The sequence below is a fragment of the Gadus morhua genome, chromosome 2 (genome assembly GCF_902167405.1).
Source record: "Gadus morhua chromosome 2, gadMor3.0, whole genome shotgun sequence".
NCBI lineage: Eukaryota > Metazoa > Chordata > Actinopteri > Gadiformes > Gadidae > Gadus > Gadus morhua.
The window spans coordinates 1,651,890-1,673,237 of NC_044049.1; the positions used below are offsets into that span (position 1 = coordinate 1,651,890).

At 51.4% G+C, this 21,348-nt stretch overlaps 1 protein-coding gene across 1 annotated transcript in view; it reads right to left on the bottom strand.

The window, feature by feature from the left end:
• Positions 1–345: 345 nt before the first annotated feature.
• Positions 346–21,348, bottom strand: part of LOC115556547 (liprin-alpha-3-like) — a 38,820-nt gene continuing 17,817 nt past the window's right edge. The window contains 17 exon segments of the mRNA XM_030373651.1: positions 346–2,270; positions 3,039–3,103; positions 5,158–5,320; positions 5,700–5,768; positions 6,410–6,585; positions 7,670–7,767; positions 8,304–8,479; positions 9,035–9,061; positions 10,048–10,113; positions 11,289–11,489; positions 13,031–13,112; positions 13,315–13,414; positions 14,682–14,836; positions 15,279–15,409; positions 17,300–17,534; positions 19,557–19,750; positions 20,697–20,862. Coding sequence (XP_030229511.1) covers positions 3,051–3,103; positions 5,158–5,320; positions 5,700–5,768; positions 6,410–6,585; positions 7,670–7,767; positions 8,304–8,479; positions 9,035–9,061; positions 10,048–10,113; positions 11,289–11,489; positions 13,031–13,112; positions 13,315–13,414; positions 14,682–14,836; positions 15,279–15,409; positions 17,300–17,534; positions 19,557–19,750; positions 20,697–20,862 — 2,092 coding nt within the window. The 3' untranslated portion in view covers positions 346–2,270; positions 3,039–3,050.

Consider the following 21,348-nt stretch of genomic DNA (forward strand, 5'->3'; position numbering starts at 1 on the left):
GTACTGTAATTTTCTGGAATATGGTTAAAAAATATATATTTTTAGCATTTGAGTCTTCACTTGGTTATTGGAGTTTTACACTGGACGACATTTGAATGCTCTGTTTCATTCGAATGAGGTTGATCTATTTCAGTCTAACTGGCATTAAAATAACCTTTAAAGTCTTATATATGAAGCTTGAAACCCTGTTAAGAGCTGGTACTTTGAGATTTCTCGAATTCCAAGCGCAACTTTAAAAAGCATGCTCTTGATATAACTTATTGTAAGAGACTGAACAATTTTTACAAACGAAAAATTATATATTATATATATACAATTAATGTTGATGATCAGCAGATCGACAAGGATCATTAAATTTTTTATTTTTTCACATCACTATCATTGTCATAATATCATCACCATTATTTTCTTCAGATGATATTTTAAATTTTATTACTATCACTTTAATTATGTAAATCTGTTAAATCAATGCACAATTTCTTCGTCAAAATGTACACCGACCGTAGCATATTTGAATGACCATTTTCAATGTCTCATATTAACTTTCAAAACTAGTTAAAATGAAGTCATAATTAAGAAGAAACTGAACATGTACATACATTTATCCAATACATACATAAAGAAAATAAATATAGTTATCGTAAAAAATAAAAAATACAACCGAAAAAATACACACATTTTATAAATCGGCCCAAACCCTGCCCAGAATCTGTCTCATTATGTTAAATATACAGATATATATTTTTTAAAGACAGTCACGTCATCTCAACCACCAACATGTTTAAGTCATGTTTAATTGTCATCTTGTTTGTTGGACATGCATCATAAACACAGAGGCTAAAGTTTTTTAAACATTTTTTTTTTGTACTATTCATACATCTTCTTTTGCTTTCTTCGGGGACATCTCTCACTCTTCCTCTTCCTTCCTCTCCCCCTTCCTACCCCTCTTTCTCTCATCCTCCCTCTCTCCCATCTCTCTCCCTCCCTCTCTCTCTTCGTGGTGTCAGTCACTTCTGGGGTGGTTAGAGAACACATGGTTGGATCCTCAGTTATGGCTTGTGTGTCTCCCCCCTCTCACCCACATTTCCCTCTCTCTCTCTCTCTCTCTCTCTCTCTCTCTCTCTCTCTCTCTCTCTCTCTCTCTCTCTCTCTCTCTCTCTCTCTCTCTCTCTCTCTCTCTCTCTCTCTCTCTCTCTCTCTCTCTCTCTCTCTCTCTCTCTCTCTCTCTCTCTCTCTCTCTCTCTCTCTCTCTCAGCAGGTTTTTAGCTTTTTCTCTAGGAAACCGCTTCACATGAAAAACCAGAGGGGAGGCAATGTGTGTGTGTGTGTGTGTGTGTGTGTGTGTGTGTGAGCTTCATGGGAGGGGGGCTTGAGCTGATAATAACAGGTCACAAACTACACGGCCGACATCAGAAAGGACACCACACAGGGTGCATGTCCATCCTCACTGCCTCCACACACACCCACACACACACACACACACACACACAAACACACACACACCTGATGAATTCCTAACGATCTGCTGAATGCGATTAGGCACAATGAGGACAACGATCCCCCCCCCCCCCTAGGGCTGGCCCCTCCTCCCTGTGTGGTTGGAGGCCTCTTTGATGTCTCCATAATGGGGGTCCCCCTTCAAAGGGGGGATTACTCGGGGACAGTAGCTGCTCTCCGCTTTCAAGGTGCCAAAAGACGAACCGCGGAGGCCCCAGCGATGGGCGGCTGGGAGCCGGGGATGGCTGGGGGGCCGGGCTGGGGGGCCCTGAATGGGGACATGTTTGACCACGGCTTGGTGGGGGGGGGGGGGTGAGGAGCTGCACCCACTGCAGCCCAGACAGCACCATAGAAGAAGAGACAATAGGAGCCACAATGGAGGACATCGGACACCGACCGGCCGTAACCCGGGTCCCAGAGTGAAGGGGGACCGCAGACAGGATGACAGGAAGGAGGGAGACAGAGAGAGAGAGAGGGGGGGGGAGAGAGAGAGAGAGAGAGGGGGGAGAGATAAAACAGCAGGGACCTCTTTTCTCCTCCGGTCCACTGCGTTACATTCTTCGGGTCATTTTGTTTTTCCCTTTGTCTCCTGTTTTGCTCCTGCGACTTTTTTTAAAACTTTTTTTTATTTTATTGCAGCCGTCCGACCGATGTCTTCCATTTTAGTTCTTACAGTTGTTGTGTTCATTGAGTGTTTTGTTTGTTTTTAGTTTTTTTTTTCTCTCCGTGGACGGGCAGATATGGTCCCTCTCAGTGTCTCCTTGAGTCAGCCTCTTCAGAGAGAGAGAGAGAGAGAGACAGAGAGACAGAGAGACAGAGAGACAGAGAGAGAGAGAGAGAGAGAGAGAGAGAGAGAGAGAGAGAGAGAGAGAGAGACAGGGGGAGAGAGACAAAGAGAGGGAGAGATAGAGAGAGAGACAGACAGACAGACAGACAGACAGACAGACAGACAGACAGACAGACAGACAGACAGACAGAGGGGGAGAGAGAGGAAGAGAGAGAAAAGGGGAGAGAGAGAGACAGACGGAGAGAGAGGGAGGGAGAGAAAGGGAGGGATAGAAAATGTGAAGAGGGAGAGAAAGAGTGAGAGAGCGTGAGATAGAAACATTGTTACTTCCCCATCACCGCCCCAAAACGACATCACACGTCACGCTAATAATAGCGCTACCAAAAGCACCTGTCATTATAACAACAATGAAAACACCCAGACATGCTCAGATTAAAAAAACATAACAATAATCAGCGAGAACGTGGACTTCATCAACTAATTCCTTCCTCTGGAATGTCACAGGACGGCTCCAATTCACCGCCCTAAAGGTCGGCCCTGTGTGTGTATGTAATTGTGTGTGTGTGTGTGTGTGCATTTGCGTGCGTGTGTGTGTGAGCCCGCTGGGCTACAGACTCCACGTGTTCCACACGTCAGCGCCGGCCAGCGTGTGTGTTGTGTCCTGTCGTGTAGTGTTGTGTGGTGCTACCGCGGCGGCGGTGGCGGCGGCGGCGGAAGAGGCGCTAGCTGAATTAGCGTAGCGGCGGCTTCTCACCTCCTGGGCGTCTCAGCAGGAGTAGGTCCGCACGGAGGCCGCCTCCCCCCGGGGGCCCGGGGAGGCTGTGGGGGACACACCGGGGGAGGGGGCGAGAGAGAAAGAGAGAGAGGGGGGGGGAGGGAAAGAAAGGGGGAGGGAGAGCGAGATAGAGCGAGAGAGAGATAGGGAGGTAGGGAGAGAGAGAGGGAGGGAGGGAGGGAGATAGGGAGAGAGGGATGGGAGGGGGAGAGAGAGAGACATACGCATACACAGAAAGAGGGAGGGAGGGAGGGAGGGAGAGGGAGAGAGAGAGGGGGGGAGGGAGAGAGAGAGAGAGGGGAGGGGAGGGGGAGAGAGGGGGAGGGAGGGAGAGATACAGAGAGACATCCGCACAAACAGAGAGAGAGGGAGGGAGGGAGAGAGAGATAGGGGGGAGGGAGAGAGAGATAGGGGGGAGGGAGAGAAAGGAAGAGTGTCAGACGTCTAAATAACTGCATCACACTGATCCTGTTTGCGGCGGAGGAGGGCACCTTTGTGCTTCTACAAAAGGCGCCTGTTACTTGTTACCGCTAGTTAGCATCGCTACGGGAAACGCAACATTCCACCGCCGGGGCCAACGGCCAACCGGAGCCTGGGAACAGCCGGAGAGCAGACACACGCCGGGTGCACCGGTTCTGCATTACTGACTCCTAATAAAACTCTCTCTGTGTGTGTGTGTGTGTGTGTGTGTGTGTGTGTGTGTGTGTGTGTGTATATATATATATATATATATATATATATATATATATATATATATATATATATATATATATATGTGTGTGTGTGTGTGTGTGTGTGTGTGTGTGTGTGTGTGTGTGTGTGTGTGTGTGTGTGTGTGTGTGTGTGTGTGTGTGTGCGTATCCGCGGAGGACAGACCGACAGACAGTGGAAACGTTCCTTCCTCTTAACTTATCTCGTATCGTCTTATCTCGATATCTTTGTTGTTATTTTGTGTAATTCGTGTGAAAGAGCTTTGAGAGCAGGTCTTTGAGAGCAGGTCTTTGGGCGGCCGCCATTGTTTTGAAATTCCCCAGCCTTCGGCGTCCCTCGTCGTGAACTGAGAGTACCTCCTCTTGAAGTGGAGTGGTTTGAGAGGGAGGCCTTCAACAGGCAGAGACAGAGGGACAGAATGTGGACCGGCAGGTTCAGGGCTCACGGCTGAAGGTCTACAGGCGGCTGAAGGTCTACAGGCGGCTGAGGATGGGGCTAGGTGGACCAGAAGTTAGGGTTTATCCAGAATTAGTACATGCTACACGTGAACCTACTAAAATGGCGCAATTTGATTGGTTCGCCATCTCGGGATATTGGGCGATATCCCGAGATAGAGATCTCAAACTCGGGATGTTGTTTTTAGAGGAGTGACGGTCATCTCGCCACGCTAATAAAACAAATAAACCGCTAATAAAACCAAATAAATCCCGGCAAAAAGTGTTATCTTGTCTATTTTTGGAGTGTTCACGTGTAGTATATACTAAAATAATTATTCACCTCAGGCTCCGTGCTCAGGCTTCACCTTCACTTCGGGCGAATAATTGTTAACTGTCACGATGCGTGTTGTAGAGACTGCATCTAGAGAAGAGACCCTGATATACTGGCTTGAGAGCAGCCAAATATTTAATCTATTTTGGAAATACTTTACAATAAGGGTTCCTTAATTAACCATTTATTACCATAAGTTAATTCTGTGATTATTATTATAATAAAGGATTAGCAAAGGGGTCAGGGTCAGTAACTCACTCGTACCCTTACCTTATAAATAATGTATATACCTTCACATAAAGACCATCAGTAAACATGAACCATAAGTAAACGATGCCTAGACCATTAGTTAACTGCTAATTATAATTACTAATGCATTTACTAATGTCAATTAATGGTTAATTAATTGTGAAGTGTCAACTTTTTTGAACTTACATCTTACCACGATGAATAACTCGAGCGAGTGAACACCTTTGAGGGGATATTCCGGAACATTATTCCCACGTTCCGTCACAATGGGATTGGGAATATGATTCCGGTGAGAGAGTTCGAGAGGAGCGGGGGGAGGAGTTGGGCTCCAGGCGGTCATGGGGTCACGGGGTCACGGGGTCGCACTCACCGTCGCTCTGAACCTTCCTCAGGGTCACGGAGGGCGTGGCGAGGGCGGAGGCCCGGAAGTTGGCGGGAAGCGTCTCGGCCGAGTCGGAGGTGACCCCCCGCAGGTCCTTCTCCCGGAACATCTTCCTCCAGGATGGGGACCGCGTGAAGGTCTTGTTACCGTCCTGAAGGAGGAGGAGGAGGAGCAGGAGGAAGAGGAGGAGGAGCAGGAGGAAGAGGAGGAGGAGGAAGAGGAGGAGGTTGACGAGAGAAAGAGGAGAAGGCAATGGAGGAGGAGGAGCAGGAGGAGGAAGAGGAGGAGGAGCAGGAGGAGGAGAAAGAGGAGGAGGTTGACGAGAGCAAGAGGAGAAGGCAATGGAGGAAGAGGGTAGGAGGAGAAAGGGGGGGAGGAGAGGAGCAGGAGGAGGAGGAGGAGGAGCAGGAGGAGGTGGAGGAGCAGAAGGAGGAGGAGCAGAGTCAGTGCGGTGGAAGGTGATTCACCTTTAGCCTCCGGTTTAATAATTTGACACTTCAAAGGCGAGCGTTGAGTGTGCGGGGGCTGACCTCATCAGGTCGCCGCTCCGTCCCCATGGAGATGAGGGAGTTGTACTCCTGCTCCAGTAGCTGCCTTGCCTAGGGGCAGGGGAGAGGAACACTCTGGATTAGTGGGAGCGCCCGCCTAGGTTGTCACGCTAGGACTTTAAGCCGAGCGGTTAGAGGGGAACGACTGCAGGTCAACGCAGACTGGGGGGGCGCAGCCAGGCTGGGGGGTTCAAACATTAAAGCCTGTGGAAAGACAGACAGACAGACAGACAGACAGACAGACAGACAGACAGACAGACAGACAGACAGACAGACAGACAGACAGACAGACAGACAGACAGACAGACAGGGTGCGGGACAGACAGAGAGACAGACAGGGTGTGGGACAGAAAGAGAGACAGAGAGATAGATAGACAGACAGGCAGACAGACAGGGTGCAGGACAGACAGACAGGGTGCGGAACATACAGACAGACAGACAGACAGACAGACAGACAAACAGACAGACAGATAGACAGACAGGGTTCAGGACAGACAGACAGACAGACAGACAGACAGACAGACAGACAGCCAGACAGACAGACAGACAGGGGGAAGACAGACAGGGTGCCTTCAGACAGACAGGGCGCAGACAGACAGACAGACAGACAGACAGAGAGACAGACAGACAGACAGACAGGGTGCCGTCAGACAGACAGGGCGCAGACAAGACAGGCCGGCCGGCGGACGTGCCTGTGTGTTCTGGTTGGGGATCTGCAGCAGCAGGGCGAGGTCGGTGAAGTCGAAGGTGTCGTCCAGGGCCAGCAGGGAGCCGTGCACGCCGCTCTCCGTCAGGTTGTCGGCGTACTCCTTCAGGCCCATGTTCTGCACCCAGCACATCACGCGCTCGTTGGACCACACCATCACGTCTGCAGGGGGGGGGAAGGTGTCACCGGAAGGCATTGTGCAGAGGTTGATCTGTGTGTGTGTATACGCATATGTATGTGTATGTTATATATTTACATCTTCTGTATGTCTCTCTAAGTGAATGTGTGTGCGTTTGTGTGTGTGTTTGTTTGAATATGTATGTGTGCGTGTGCGCGTGCATACGGGCGTGTGTGTGTAAATATGTTAATGTGTGTGTGTGTGTGTGTGTGCGTGTTTGTCTGTGTGTGTGAGAATGTGTGGGTTAATCGTGTGCGTACTATGTGCACGCATGTGTGTATCTGTCTGTCTGTCTGTCTGTCTGTCTGTCTGTCTATGTGTGTGTAAATATGTGTGTTAAATATTTGTTGCGTGTGCGTCTGTATGCATGTGTGTGTGGGTAACGTGTCTGGACAGGTCTCAGTAATGTTGTACATTTGCGCCGCCCGCGGCGGGAAAACGCTCTGACACACGCAGGGGTCGTACACGCAGATACCGCTGCTGATAAGGACGAGGGGATGACAGAGCGTTCCTGAGTCTCACCGATCAGCCGTGCGTGAACTCAGCGACTGAGTTCACGCACGGCGTGAACTCAGTCGCTACGCACAGCGTCAACACACACCGCACGCCAACTTCACAAGTCGGTTGTGTGTGTGTGTGTGTGTGTGTGTGTGTGTGTGTGTGTGTGTGTGTGTGTGTGTGTGTGTGTGTGTGTGTGTGTGTGTGTGTGTGTGTGTGTGTGTGTGTGTGTGTGATGGCGACTGAGTGCGTGTGTGTGTGTTTGTGTGATTGAGAGTGTGTCTGAGCGTCTGTGTGTCTTTATGAGATTGAGAGTGTGTGTGTGTCCGTTTCTGCGATTGAGTGTGTGTGTTTGTAGGTTTGTGAGTGTGTGTGTTTGATTGAAAGCGTGTGTGTGTGTTTGTGTTTGTGTGATTGAGAGTGTGCGCGTGTCTGTGCCCCCGTGTCTGTGCCCCCGTGTGTGTGTGTGTGTGTGTGTGTGTGTGTGTGTGTGTGTGTGTGTGTGTGTGTGTGTGTGTGTGTGTGTGTGTGTGTGTGTGTGTGTGTGTGTGTGTGTGTGTGTGTGTGTACCTTTGTTGTGATGGAGGCTCTCCTCTCTTCGGCGCTCCAGCTCCTTGCGGTCGTAGTTGAGGCGTTTCAGACACATGATGCCGTAGTGCATGCTGACCCTGGGACAGAAGAGGCAGCGGGTCAGGGGCGGGGGGGCACCGAGGACCCCCCGGGGCGACACGCAGACGCCGGGGAACCGCTCAGCGACGAGACGGGCCGTCTGTCACTCAGCGGCGACGAGTGACGGACGAGACAGAACGGCTCGGCGAAGACGTTAGGTCAAGAGAGACACAAGTGTGTGTGTGTGTGTGTGTGTGTGTGTGTGTGTGTGTGTGTGTGTGTGTGTGTGTGTGTGTGTGTGTGTGTGTGTGTGAGTGATTGTGTGTCTGTGAGTGAGGGAGAGAGAGCTTGAGCGAGTGCGTGTCTGTGTTTACACGTGCGTGTCTGTGTTTACACGTGTATATCTGTGCGGGTCTGTTTGTGTGTGTCGGTGTGTCTGTCCGGGTGTGTGCGTATGTGTATGTGAGTAAGTGTGTGAGTGAGTGAGTGAGTGAGGGGCATGACGGTAGCGGCAGTGTAGGTAGGAGTGCAGAAGAAAGAGACGACCCTAGAAGGGGCCTTTGGAACGGGTTGGAGGCTGGGCTGGGCTCCGTACCTGTGGAAGCTGTCCACCATCTTCAGCTGGCCCCTCAGCTCCTTCTTGGTGAGGTGGTCCAGCATGCGGGCGTCCACCAGGGACTCCATGAAGTAGGAGCGGTACTGCGGCAGACCCAGGCTGGGCAGCCAGTCGTTGCCCACCCACTCGTGGTTCATGTCCCCGTACGCCAGGATCTGGGGGGTTTGAAGACCATTGGTAAATGGACTGCTTTTATCCAACGCTTTTCCAACCAGTGGCCAATAGAAGCTCGTTACGATATTGCCCAACATTCACCCATTCATGCACACATTCACACACCGACGGCGGATTCAAACACGCAAGGCGACAGCCAGCTCGTCAGGAGCAGTTAGGGCGAGGCGACTTGCTCAGGGACACCTCGACACTCGGCTAGGAGGAGCCGGGGATCGAACTCGCAACCTTCCGGTTACCAGCCGACCCGCTCTACCTCCTGAGTCGCATGCCGCCCCGAAGATGAAAGGGAAGTGAAATATAAAGGCTGGAAGGGGTGAGCGGTGATTCACGGTCGTCCCGGCCGCCTGTTAAACATCTCCTCTGTGGTTCTCTCCGTCGGTTCCTCTGCTCTCCTCGTTAGAGAGTTTCGACAAAGCGGCCTTGAGAGTGAGGTCGGCGGAAAAACGAATTCCCTGCTGCTGCTGCCTTTTTGTGTTTTGTGTGGTCGTCGTGGCGACATTGAAAGAAGAAAAGAAAGAGAGTGTGTGATCACTCACCTGATCCCAACTGAACTCTTTCAGCTCCTTAGTGGGGGTAGGGAGAGAGAGAGAGAGAGGGGAACACACACACACACACAGAGAGAGAGAGAGAGAGAGAGAGAGAGAGAGAGAGAGAGAGAGAGAGAGAGAGAGAGAGAGAGAGAGAGAGAGAGAGAGAGAGAGAGAGAGAGAGAGAGAGAGAGAGAGAGAGAGAGAGAGAGAGAGAGAGAGAGAGAGAGAGAGAGAGAGAGAGAGAGAGAGAGAGAGAGAGAGAGAGAGAGAGAGAGAGAGAGAGAGAGAGAGAGAGAGAGAGAGAGAGAGAGAGAGAGAGAGAGAGAGAGAGAGAGAGAGAGAGAGAGAGAGAGAGAGAGAGAGAGAGAGAGAGAGAGAGAGAGAGAGAGAGAGAGAGAATGCAATGGAGGGTAGGCTTAGCGAAAGAGAGATAGAAAGAGGGAGAGAGAGCAAGAGAGAGAACAAGGGGAGAACAGCGACCAAGAGCAGCGTTGAGATACGCAGGATGGATGGAGTGACGGAGAGATAAACGGAGAGGTAGATGAGAGGAGAGGAGGAAGGGAGGAAGCGAAGGGGGGAGAGGACAAAGGGAGTAACGTTGTGTTAGTGAGCGGGTCTATTAGTCAGGAAGCAGTTCACACTGATCCACCAATCAGGGGGAGAGGCTCAACACTATGCTCTGGGCCAACGAATACACAGCAGTAGAGGAAGAGAAAGAACGAGAACGAGAACGAGAGAGAGAGAGAGAGAGAGAGAGAGAGAGACAGAGAGAGACTCAATATAAATGTCATTCATGCCAAACAGAGCCCTGATTAGAGAGATTAAATATGAAAACAGAGTGAAGGACAACCAATGAAACAGAGCTGGTAGGAACCTGGGAGGGAGAGACATACAGACAGACAGACACAGACAGACAGACAGAAGGACAGAGAGCTAGACGGAGACAGAGAGAGACAGACAGACAGACAGACAGACAGACAGACAGACAGACAGACAGACAGACAGACAGAGAGACTAACCGGAGGCTTGGTGACTGCGTTCAGCGTCTCCATCTCTGCGTGGGTCATCCACACATTACTGGTGGACTGTTGGCAGAGCACAAAACAGGAACAGTTCCCCATCAAGGACACAACATGAGCCACACGCAAGCACACCCATGACGACACGGGTCAAACGGGGTAGGAAAGTGGGGTGGAGGTGGTGGGGTTTGGGGTAGGGTCGGGTAGGTGCATTGGCGGTCTTACAGGACATAGAGGAATAGGTAGGCGGTTGCTTAAGGCCCTGATAGTAGTGAGGCCCCAAACGAATCTAAAAAAAATTATAATAATAATAGCTATCCTATTTTTTTTTTCTTTTTAAGTACACAAACGGAGACGAAGCAAGACGAGTCTAAACGTGAAAATAAAATGAAGGGTTAGGAAAAGGGTTGGGAAATATAGTTACCCAAGCGGCTCAAATAAAAGAAAAAAGCGAAAAGACGCCGTTAAGTATTTGGCAACGCTGCCAAAGATGACACACTTTGCCACGGCTACTGTTGGGGATACAGACAGGAACAACAACGTCCAAAGCGTCGAACATGCCGCTACAGCAGCAGCAGCAGCTAGCTGTGAAGTGGCGCTAGGTGAAGACCTGTGAGAAGACGTCAATAAGTGGTGTCTCTGTGTCAGAAGCGTGTGATGTGGAGAACAATCTATCTTTCCTCTCTCATAGACTCTCTCTCTCTCTCATACTCTCCCTCATACTCTTTTTCATACTCGAGATACACAGACGTACTCAATGATTGAAATGTCAATTATCCTACAAACCAACAATGCAACGCAACAGTGCAATGCCAATTGCAACCTCACTCACACATACAAAGTAAATTATTCATCTTAAGTATATGCATAGATTAGCTTTACCTGCCTATCCACCATTCAGTCGGTACATTTTTTATTCTCCGTTCTCTTTAAAGATCGGATGAGGTGGGCCCCATACATATCTTCGCCTTGGGCCCCCAATTTGCTAAATCCGCCACTGGGTAGGTGGTTGATGGAGGCTGTGGTGTAGGGTAGTTGGGGGGAGGTGGTGGTGTGCGGGGTAGGGTAGGATAGATGGGTGGAGGCTTGGGTGGTGTAGGGTAGTTGTGTGGTGGTGGTGATGGTTGTGGATGAGGTACGGTAGGTTAGGTGGCTGGAGGTGGTGGTGGATGGGGTAAGATAGGGTAGGCGGGGGGTGGGGGTGGAGTAGGGCCTGAGGGTGGAGGCGGCGAGGGTCTCACGGAGCGTGTGCTGGCGGGGGCGGAGGGGCTGGTCAGAGACACCATCTCCTGGATGGCGAGGCGGAGCTTGAGGCGGTGCAGCGGGTTGCTGATGCCGATCTCGCGCTGGATCTCCGTGTCCGACAGGTTGGCCATGATGGCGCCGCTCTTCACGTTGGCGCGGCAGGCGGCCACGTACCAGGCGGGCATGCCCACCCACAGCTAGGGGGCGGCGGAGAGCACAGGCCCCGTTGAGACACACTTAAAGCAGAGGCGCGTGTGCATTGTGGCACAAGTTCGCAATTCACAAGAGCTAGCTCAGAGTTCAGGTTCACACTGATTAAAGTCAACTAGTTCACGATCTTAGTCCGTTTGTAGTTCACAATTATGAATTTTAAAGTTCAAGATTTGAATTTCGAAATTTTACATTTCTTTTTCATTTTTTTTGTCTATTCTAATACTTTTCAGTAGAACCTCAAACCTAATTATTGCCGCTGCCCACCGTCCAAACTAAATGAATTACTGGATACTAGTATAGAATCAAGATGACTTTTAAAAGCCAAGAAAAAACAATGCGATTAGGTTTACCACTTAAACAATTGGTCATGTTATGCAGAAGGTGAAAAACCAAGCTCACCGCAGCCGCCATTCCTGTACAAACGGTTCCGTTCAGTTCGCCGCTCACCCAATATAAGAGCACGTTCAATGATCGCCGCTCTTTTAGCGCGTTAATGCACAACACCGGTCATGTCTGCAGTACCGCCACTCTGACTCGTGAGCGGTTGTGTTGTTTCATGGGGCTTTGACTAAAAGCCCCATAAAACAAATCGCTGTTCTCGTGTAGAAAAGACTAATAAAAATACCATGTGTCAGAGATTAGGATTTCAAAGCGGAAACTGAAAAAGGAGGTTGCTTGCAAGTATCGGAAAGGTTTAGATTATTTTAACGATAATCTTTAACTCAATCTTTATTGTTCTGATGCATCCTGCATTTTATATTCTCTCTGTTTCATTGCCTTTGTAAAGCACTTTTGGTGGCTTTGTGTACAACACATGCCGTTCTAATACATTTGATTCACTGAATGATTGACACAAAGTGGATGCTTCAAAGACGCCATGATTATCACTTTAGTTAGCATTTGCATTGCAACTGTAGCCAGAAAGTCAGATACTGAGGCCATGAAGTCAGCAAATTTGCTGACTCCTTTATCTACATCCCCCATAGTGCATTGCAAATAAACCTAGTGCCTCCTGCAATTGCTGACTTCAGCCAGGGCCAGTCCTAAACCCTCCACGATGTTCCCTTCCCCTACATTTTGTTTCCTTTGTTGCCACCGCCCAACATGTGGACGTTTCCCTATAAGACTCATGTACACCCATTGTCTCATTGAATGTGTGCTCGGTAAATCTCCGCCTGTATCTTCCCACGATCATGCTCTAAAAATTCAGAATGAGCATACATTACAAACTCTACAGGTGGCGAAGAAGTAAAAGCTGCTCGCGTTTTGAACTACACACTTTTTCCATTCAGACTCCACTTGGGTTTTGGATTGTCGGTGCCGTTAAAGTAGCATTTAGAATCGCTTACGACTTTAATGGCACCGACAATCCAAAGCCCAAGGGGAACCTAGGTGCGCCACCTACAGAGTTTGTTATGTACGATCATCCTAAACCCCCAGGTTATCTCCCGTACACATTGGGCCGAGGGAACCCTGGAGGAGGGAGGCGGGACCTATTCTTCAGAGGTCTGTGTCCGGGCCGTACCTCCAGCCAGGACACCACGGTGGGGCCGTCCCACGACGCGAAGGGCAGGCCCTGGCGGCACGCCTCCTCCAGCAGCTCGTGTCTGCAGGGAGACGACAGGTGTCAGGGAACCCCCCCCCATCATGACTCATATGACCCCCCCCCCCCCCCCCCCATCATCTAACACCCCCATCATGACTCATCCAACCCCCCCATCATGACTCATATGACCCCCCCCCCATCATCTAACACCCCCCCCCCCCCCAGCGGTCAGAGGTTCGTATCCCGGCTCTGTGAGCTCTCACTTCTTCTTGCTGCGGCGGTCTTTGTCGGCGGGGCCCAGGGTCCCGGTCTTGTTCAGACCCATGGCGTCCCCGGAGGCCTGGTCCTCTGACGGGGTCGAGGCTGAGGGGGACACACACACACACACACACACACAGGCGCACACACACACACACACACACACACACACACACAGGCGCACACACACACACACACACACACACACGGACACAAACACACACACACAGACACACAGGCGCACACACACACACGCACACAGATACACACACATTAAAATCATGATGTCAAACAAAAAAGGAACTCGTCAGACGTTCTCTAACGTACGCGACATCATCTAGTTCTACTTTCATCAGGAAAAGAAATGAAAGCGAACGCGGCGAGCGAACAAGGGGCCGTCCTCATTTCGGCTCCGCTCGGCTGCCGTGGCGACGCCAGGACGCCAGGCCTCCGGATGAAAGGGCGTGCGAAGGCCGGTCTGATTGGAGCCGTGTGCGGCCCTCACGGAGGCCTTTGAACCAGCCGTGAGAGCCGTCATGCGAGGTTCCCCGAGCTCGTTAGAGGAACATGGCCCCGTGTTTGCGGATCACGTCTGCGCTCGCTGTGATGTTGAGAGGGCGGGCTTTCCGGGCCGTGACGGACAGGACAGGGGACTGACAGACGGAGTGACGTGTGGCTTAAGGACTGCAGGGCGGGAATCGAACCCGGTGTCGCCACTAGGGCGGTACGACGATAACAAAAATGATCATCACGATTTATTTTCCCGATTTGAGTTTCCGATTAATCATTGCTAGAGATTCCAGAGTCAATTTATATTCTGTAACGACTAATGCGTCTATAAAGAAGAATATTAGAAAGGTAATCTCTGAATTTTAGTAACCGGGTTAGTTTATTGCAGAGGTAGGGTCCCAGGTTACCACAGTTAGCGCGTGGAGACCCTCATTAGCCTGATCTCTGAGTGTGCGTGCGTTGGAAAAACAGGTCAGGTCATCAGGGGTTGGGTACTGAAACAAAGAGCTCGACATGTTGACCTAAATCTAATGTTTTCTCCCCAAAACCTTGACGAGAATACAGATTGCATGGTTCTTCGCGTTGAGCCGCAGCATTGTTTCATGAGAAAGCAGCTCCCATTACCTTTAATGAATCCTACATAACGAAAGCTTAACTTGTGGAGGTTTGACTGGTGGAGGTTAACTGGTGGAGGTTTGACTGGTGGAGGTTTAACTGGTGGAGGTTTCACTGGTGTAGGTTTGACCGGTGGAGGTTTGACCGGTGGGGGTTTGACCGGTGGGGGTTTGACAGGTGGAGGTTTGACAGGTGGAGGTTAACTGTTGGAGGTTAACTGGTGGAAGTTTGACTGGTGGAGGTTTACCCAGGGAGGAGGAGCCCTCTCGGCCTGGTTGCCCCATCCTCCCCTTCTCCTTCTTGCCGAACAGCCGGCCGATGGACGACTTGATGCTCTTCTTCTTGCTGGCCTTGTGGAGCGAATCCTGACTGCTGTTGGAGCTGCTGCCGTCCGCCGAGAGACTGTGGGAGGGGGGAGGAAGAGGAAGAGGAAGAGGAGGACGAGGACGAGGACGAGGAGGAGGACGAGGAATAGGAGGAGGAGGGGGAGGAGGAGGAGGAGAAGCACGATGAATACAGTACAGAACAACGTAAACAGGTATCATGCAGGAGAATTTATTTAGTTCATGTATCAGAACTACAAGGTTTGCACCCTTCACAAGAACTACCTAAAATACCATATCATATACTATACTAACGCTTTAGATGGTAAAATGTTAAAAAAAAATATGCTAAATTAATCTATTAAACATATTAAACTTGGCAGGCTACATCTCAAGCTGTGCTGCTTTGATGTATCCCGCATTTCCTATTCTCTTTGTTTCGTTGCCTCAGTTCAATAAACAACACAAGTCGTTCCCATTGGTCGGTGGGCTGCCGTGACAACGGGCTGGGCGGGCCGTACCTGCGGAACTCGCGGGGGTCGTCGAGCAGGGCCCCCGGGTGGGTGAGGGTCATCCTGTCCAATCGGAGGGCCCGGGGCGTGGCGGGAGGGGTGGAGTCCAGCAGGGCCAGGGAGCGCTCATCGCCCTGGTTCTGGGGGGGGGGGGGGTGAGGAGGAAACAGGCCATATTTGGCAAATTGGGGGCCAGGCTAGAATGGTCGACTTTCGATAATCTAGGGCTAATAGTCAAACAATTATTTTTATTGAAATATTATTATCCAACAGGACCTCGGAAAAAAGACATAATATGAACACTGAAATGATCTGAAACGGCCAGTGTGGTCCTAACCGAATGAAGAAAAAGATGCATGCCTTGCCATTATGAGAATTAAATCACTTTTTCTTCCTGTTGACTAAGAATGTTAAAGGCTGATACTCACTACCGTAAACCACCTAAATGCTGGCTAGAATACCTAAATGCTAGTCTCTACCATGAACCACCTATAGGCCGTTAGAGGAACTACATGCTAGTCTCTACCGTGAACCACCTATAGGCCGTTAGAGGAACTACATGCTAGTCTCTACCGTGAACCACCTATAGGCCGTTAGAGGAACTACATGCTAGTCTCTACCGTGAACCACCTATAGGCCGTTAGAGGAACTACATGCTAGTGTCTAATGAACCACCAAGAGGCTGTTGGAAGCCTTGAGGCCGTTAAAATAATTAAAGTTATTGAGTACAAAGTAAATAAATAATAATCTTGAAACAATTTTGCTGGCAGTTGAGTGACAGCTCCTCGCTGTTTGTTTGTTTAGTTCTTTTTCATTCCGGTTCGTTGGAATCAGGACCTGCCAAATGAGGCGGTATTCCCTCAGGCGCCGTTCGCCTGGCGTCAGTCAGCATCCCATGAGCGTTGGAAAACGTGATGGCGCCACTGATATTGACGATGGGACAATAACTCCTGCCATGTTGTCTCAGATGCCTTCTCCTAACTGCTCGGCCAACCGGGTTTGGGATCCGGTTCTCGTATTGGCAACCGATAAAAACATGTTACATGACATCGCTGTTGTTGTTATTTCAGCAGACGTCCCTGCTCTCCGTGGTATGTGATCTGGTTTTGGGTTTGGTGTGGCGTTGCGTGACTTGTGTGTTCTGTTTTGTGTATCTTTGTATTAAGTCTTTACTGTGTGTGCTGTTTGTGATTGTGCGTTCTTTGATTTGACCCGCCTTTGAAGGGACTGCAGATGCTTTTTAGCCCCAAGCTATGAACTGGTATGGTGCATAAAATGTAAAAGGCACGCAGTCCCGGTTAAATCAAATAAATAAATAATAATAAATAATGATTCCCTGAAACTTTAATTTAGTTTTCTTTAAACGTGGCAATTAGCTTCTACTCCATTACAGCATCATGATGGCTTGTTTACTCCCAAGCAAAGAACTCCACACGTTAAAATCAAATAAGAAAGTCTTTAAAGTGGTCATGAATGTTTGTTAAAGGGGTGATATCACGACACCAGGTGTGAGCGTGATCAGCCATTACAAGACGCTTGGAAATCTGCATTTCCCTATGTTTAAGTGACATCACCAGTGGGCGTGTCCGCCTAGGTGGATGCTGGATAGGGCAAAGGGCAGAGTTTCCAAAGGCTTGTAATGGGTGATCACACTCACACCTGGTGGCATGATATCACCGCTTTAACCGATCTAATGAAACATGCAAAACAGTGAAATACGCACCCACACGCACACACTCACGCACACCGACACACACACACACACACGCGCACACATACACACACACACACACACACACACACCCACACACACACACGCACGCACGCACGCACGCACACACACAGACACACACACACGCACTCACGCACACCGACACACACACACACACACACACACACGCACGCACGCACGCACGCACACACACACACGCACGCACTCACGCACACCGACACACACACCCACACACGCACGCACTCACGCACACACACACACACACATACACACACCGACACACAGACCCAGGTGTTACCTGTCGGTCGTTCTCCCGGGCGGGGGAGTGGGGCAGGTGGGGGGTGGTGTGGCCGGAGCTGGGGGGTGAGGGGGAGGCCAGGGTGGAGGAGGTGATGGAGGAGGGGATGTAGCTCCGCCCGGTGCTGTCCCTCCCCAGGGAGGAGGGGGGCATGAGGGGGTCGTCCATGGCAACCACCCGGCTCTCGATCTCCTCCGCCCGAATCTCCGTGTTCTCCTTCTCCTCCTGGATCAGCCTGGAGGAGGAGGAGGAGGAGGAGGAGGAGGAGGAGGAGGAGGAGGAGGAGGAGGAGGAGGAGGTGACGTTTGGTTGAAGAAGGAGGAGGTGATGGGGGGGAGGAGGAGGAGGAGGAGGAGGTTGTGTTGTTTGGTTGGAGGTGGAGGAGATGGTGGAAGAGAAGGAGAGGGAGGAGAAGGTGTTTGGGTGGAGGTCGTGGTGGTGGAGGAGGAGGAGATTTTGGGGTAGAGGAGGCAAGGAGAAGGATGAGGTGGTGGTGGTGGTGGAGGAGAAGGAGGATATATCAGATCCACTTTACTGCTCCCTGAGGGGGAAATTAATTCACCACAACAAACCACAAAACCGCCGGGACACAACCAGATGAACCACACTCAGTCAGTGACAGCCAATCAGTGATCAGAGAGAAACAGGTGTTCAGCAGACCTCTGCAGGGAACCAGCGGTCTGCTGAATACACTTCAGTCTTCAACAGAACACCCAGAGGACTCGCTCTCGTCCTCTCTTTAATGAGGTCATCTGTTGGACCCATGTTGAGGCCTTTGGTTGGACAGGCTTTCTTTATTAGGCTCTGCCCCGATGACAATAAGACTGCAGGAGATCACTCAGCACAATACTTTGGGAGCACCGATGAGGAGGAGGAGGAAGGAGGAAGAGGAGAACAGAGACGATAAGAAGAGGAGCAGTGAAAGGGGAGCGAGGGAGAAGCGGGGAGAGGGGGGAGGTTTTGAGGGGATTTTGTCTAAACTTAAAGTGGCTAAGCTTGAGAGGCTTAAGTGGACAAGGGAGAGGGTGAGAGGGTGAAAGGTGGACAGAGTGAAGTGCCGGCGGGCGTCACGCCCGGTTCAGAGCGAGGCGCGGCAGATCACAGCGGAGCTAATCTCTTTAACCCCGCGCCTCCCTGCACTCAGTTCATCAGCTCAACCCTGAGTGAACCCTCCTCTCTCATCAACCCTGCTTGTTTAGCCTCTTCAGGGCAGATCACGGGCCCCAGGGGGGGGGGGGGGGGTCGCTCAAAAGACATCTCAGAGCAAACAACAGACAGGCAGAAACAAATTAGAATGAGGATAGTGTTTACTCTTGGATTCCTGTGACTGCCTTGAAGCTTTGGTTACAAACGGGTTTGTGCGGTTGAATTAGATAAACATTTTCCTCTTTTCACATTGATGAGATGTCACCGGCGCTAACCCAAGGCCCTCGTTCTCCTTGGCGGCCATGTGTCTCTGCCTCGCTCGCCCACTTTCTCGAAAAGCCCTCATACACTGAAAGGGTGCACCATAGCCTCCGCGACTGTGTGTCCTGGTAGCCCTGTTTGAGCGGTCGTATAAATGCACATAATGCCTCAAATTCTCAGCAAGTCTGGCTCAAACTGGTTCATCTTGAAATATACCGATAAATAGCGTACGCCTGTGACTTCACTGCCCTGAATCGTGTCGTTTATGGATGTCGGCGACCTAAGTGAGTTGATTCGATCTCTGCAGCGTCCGCACATTCACAACGACTTGTGAGAACATTTTCCACGAGCACACGCACGCACAGGCATCTCAAACGCCTGGAAGGCTCTTGAGGACACACATTTTTTCCAGGCTGGATTTGTTCAAACCCCCCTTTAGTGTGGCCATTGTCAAACAAAGTGTATCTGTAATAACGGCCCAGGTCGGTCCTTTTTATGGCCTTCTGGCTCATAAATGAGAACGTTTGACTAGCGTGGTCGACCAGATCCTCAGGATTTATGGGAGGGTCCGGTTGCAACCCGCAAACCGGATTTACAGAGCCTCTCCGGGACCTGGTTGGCCTTTTAAATCTCCTCCATTAAAACGTTGAATCTTCCCCCTCCCTGTTCTCCACGAGCCAGCGGACCCTACTTTGGGGTGTGTGTGTGTGTGTGTGTGTGTGTGTGTGTGTGTGTGTGTGTGTGTGTGTGTGTGTGTGTGTGTGTGTGTGTGTGTGTGTGTGTGTGTGTGTGTGTGTGTGTGTGTGTGTGTGTGTGTGTGCGCGTATCATGTCTGGTATGGGGGCTTTACTTGATCTCCTTGTTGATAGCCTCCAGCTGCTCCTGCAGCATGATGGCCAGTGTCTGCACGTCCGTCTGTCCGCTGGGCGACAGCAGCTCCGAGCCGAACAGGTTGTCGCGGTCGTCGTCGTCGTCCGAGCACGCCACCTCCAGGCCCGGGTCGAACCCGGACACCATCAGCGCCCCGCTGTCCCAGTCCGCGTACTGGGAGCAGGGGAGGGAGGAAGAGGAAGATTAGAGCCAGAGGGTCTGTTTATGAGTCATCCCTCCGTCCTTCATCTGTCCATCTTAACCATTCATGCATCCACCCGTTTCTCCGTCACCCATTCATCCTTCCACAGACGGGATTGGGGGAGGGGGGGGAGGGGAGGGAGGGGGGCTGGAGCTGATTATGGGCCTAGGGCAGGTGGACTGCTGAATGGTCATTACAGTCATTTGCCGGGTCACACACACACACACACACACACACACACACACACACACACACACACACACACACACACACACACACACACACACACACACACACACACACACACACACACACACACGCACAAACACATGTAGAAATACGCACAGACAAACACGCATGCACACAAACACACACACAAATGCACTCACACGCACACACACTCACTCACAGACTAATGATATTAGCGGCAATTTAGAGCCGCGTGCAATTACCCCCCAGCTGGCGGAGGACATAGCAGGGACCCGAAGCAGCGCTGTCGGGTACTAGATTTACATCTACGTTTACCTTTACGTTACGAGCATTTAGCAGACGCTTTAGTTCTTTTAACGGCCGACAATCACTCACATGCACACATTCACACACCGACGGCGCTTTCAGCCACGCAAGGCGACGGGAGCAGTTAGGGTGAGGCGTCTCGCTCAGCTAGGAGGAGCCGGGGATCGAACCAGCGACCTCCCGGATCCAAGTCAACCCGCTCTACACTCTCACCTTGCTGGGGGGAGAGGGAGTTTGGGGAGGGAGGGGGGGGTCTCACCTTGGTAGGGGGGGAAGGGGGGGGGGTCTCACCTACATTAGGGGGAGAGCGACTGTTTGTGGGGGAGAGGGAGAGGGGGTCTCCCCTACCTGGGGAGAGAGTGGGGTGTGTGTGGGGGGGTGGGGGGGGGGGGGGGGTCTCACCTTGGTGGAGTCCTCGCGGGCGGAGCTCCAGCGCGCCCGGTGGCTCCTCCGCACCGCGCCGCCGGGGGCGTTGCCGTAGTGATCCATGTGCGTGGTAAAGCCCACCGGGAGAGAGCCCCCGCCGTGGGCGAACCTCAGCTCCAGGGCGCTGCCCGGGAGGGAGCGGCTGGGGGGGGCAGAGGGGGGGGGGGGCAGAGGGGGCGTCAGTGGGGGGGGGGGGGGGGGGGGGGCAGAGGGGGCGTCAGTGAGGGGGGGGGGGGGGGGGGGGCAGGGGGGGCGTCAGCGGGGGGGGGTACATAGGTTTGTGTACAAACACGATTGTGTGATTAAGGTTATGCGTGTGCGTCTAGGTGTGCGTGTGTGTGCGTGAACGGGACGTTGTGAGTAAGGTTGTGTGGGTGCGTGTATGGTCGTGTACCTGTGAGGTTGCGTGCGTCTTGCACGTAAACAGGATGTTATGATCAAGGTTGTGCGTGTGCGTGCATGGGTGTACGTGTGCATGTGTGTGTGAATGCGTGCATGTATGTGTGTGCACAAGGTGAGCTGATCGATCGTTTGGGGCAACACATTCTTGGGTTCCGTTAGTGCTCGTAACTTCTAAGGCGCCGGTTGACTCATCTGTAGTCTGGCAGGTGAGGCTAAACACATCGCT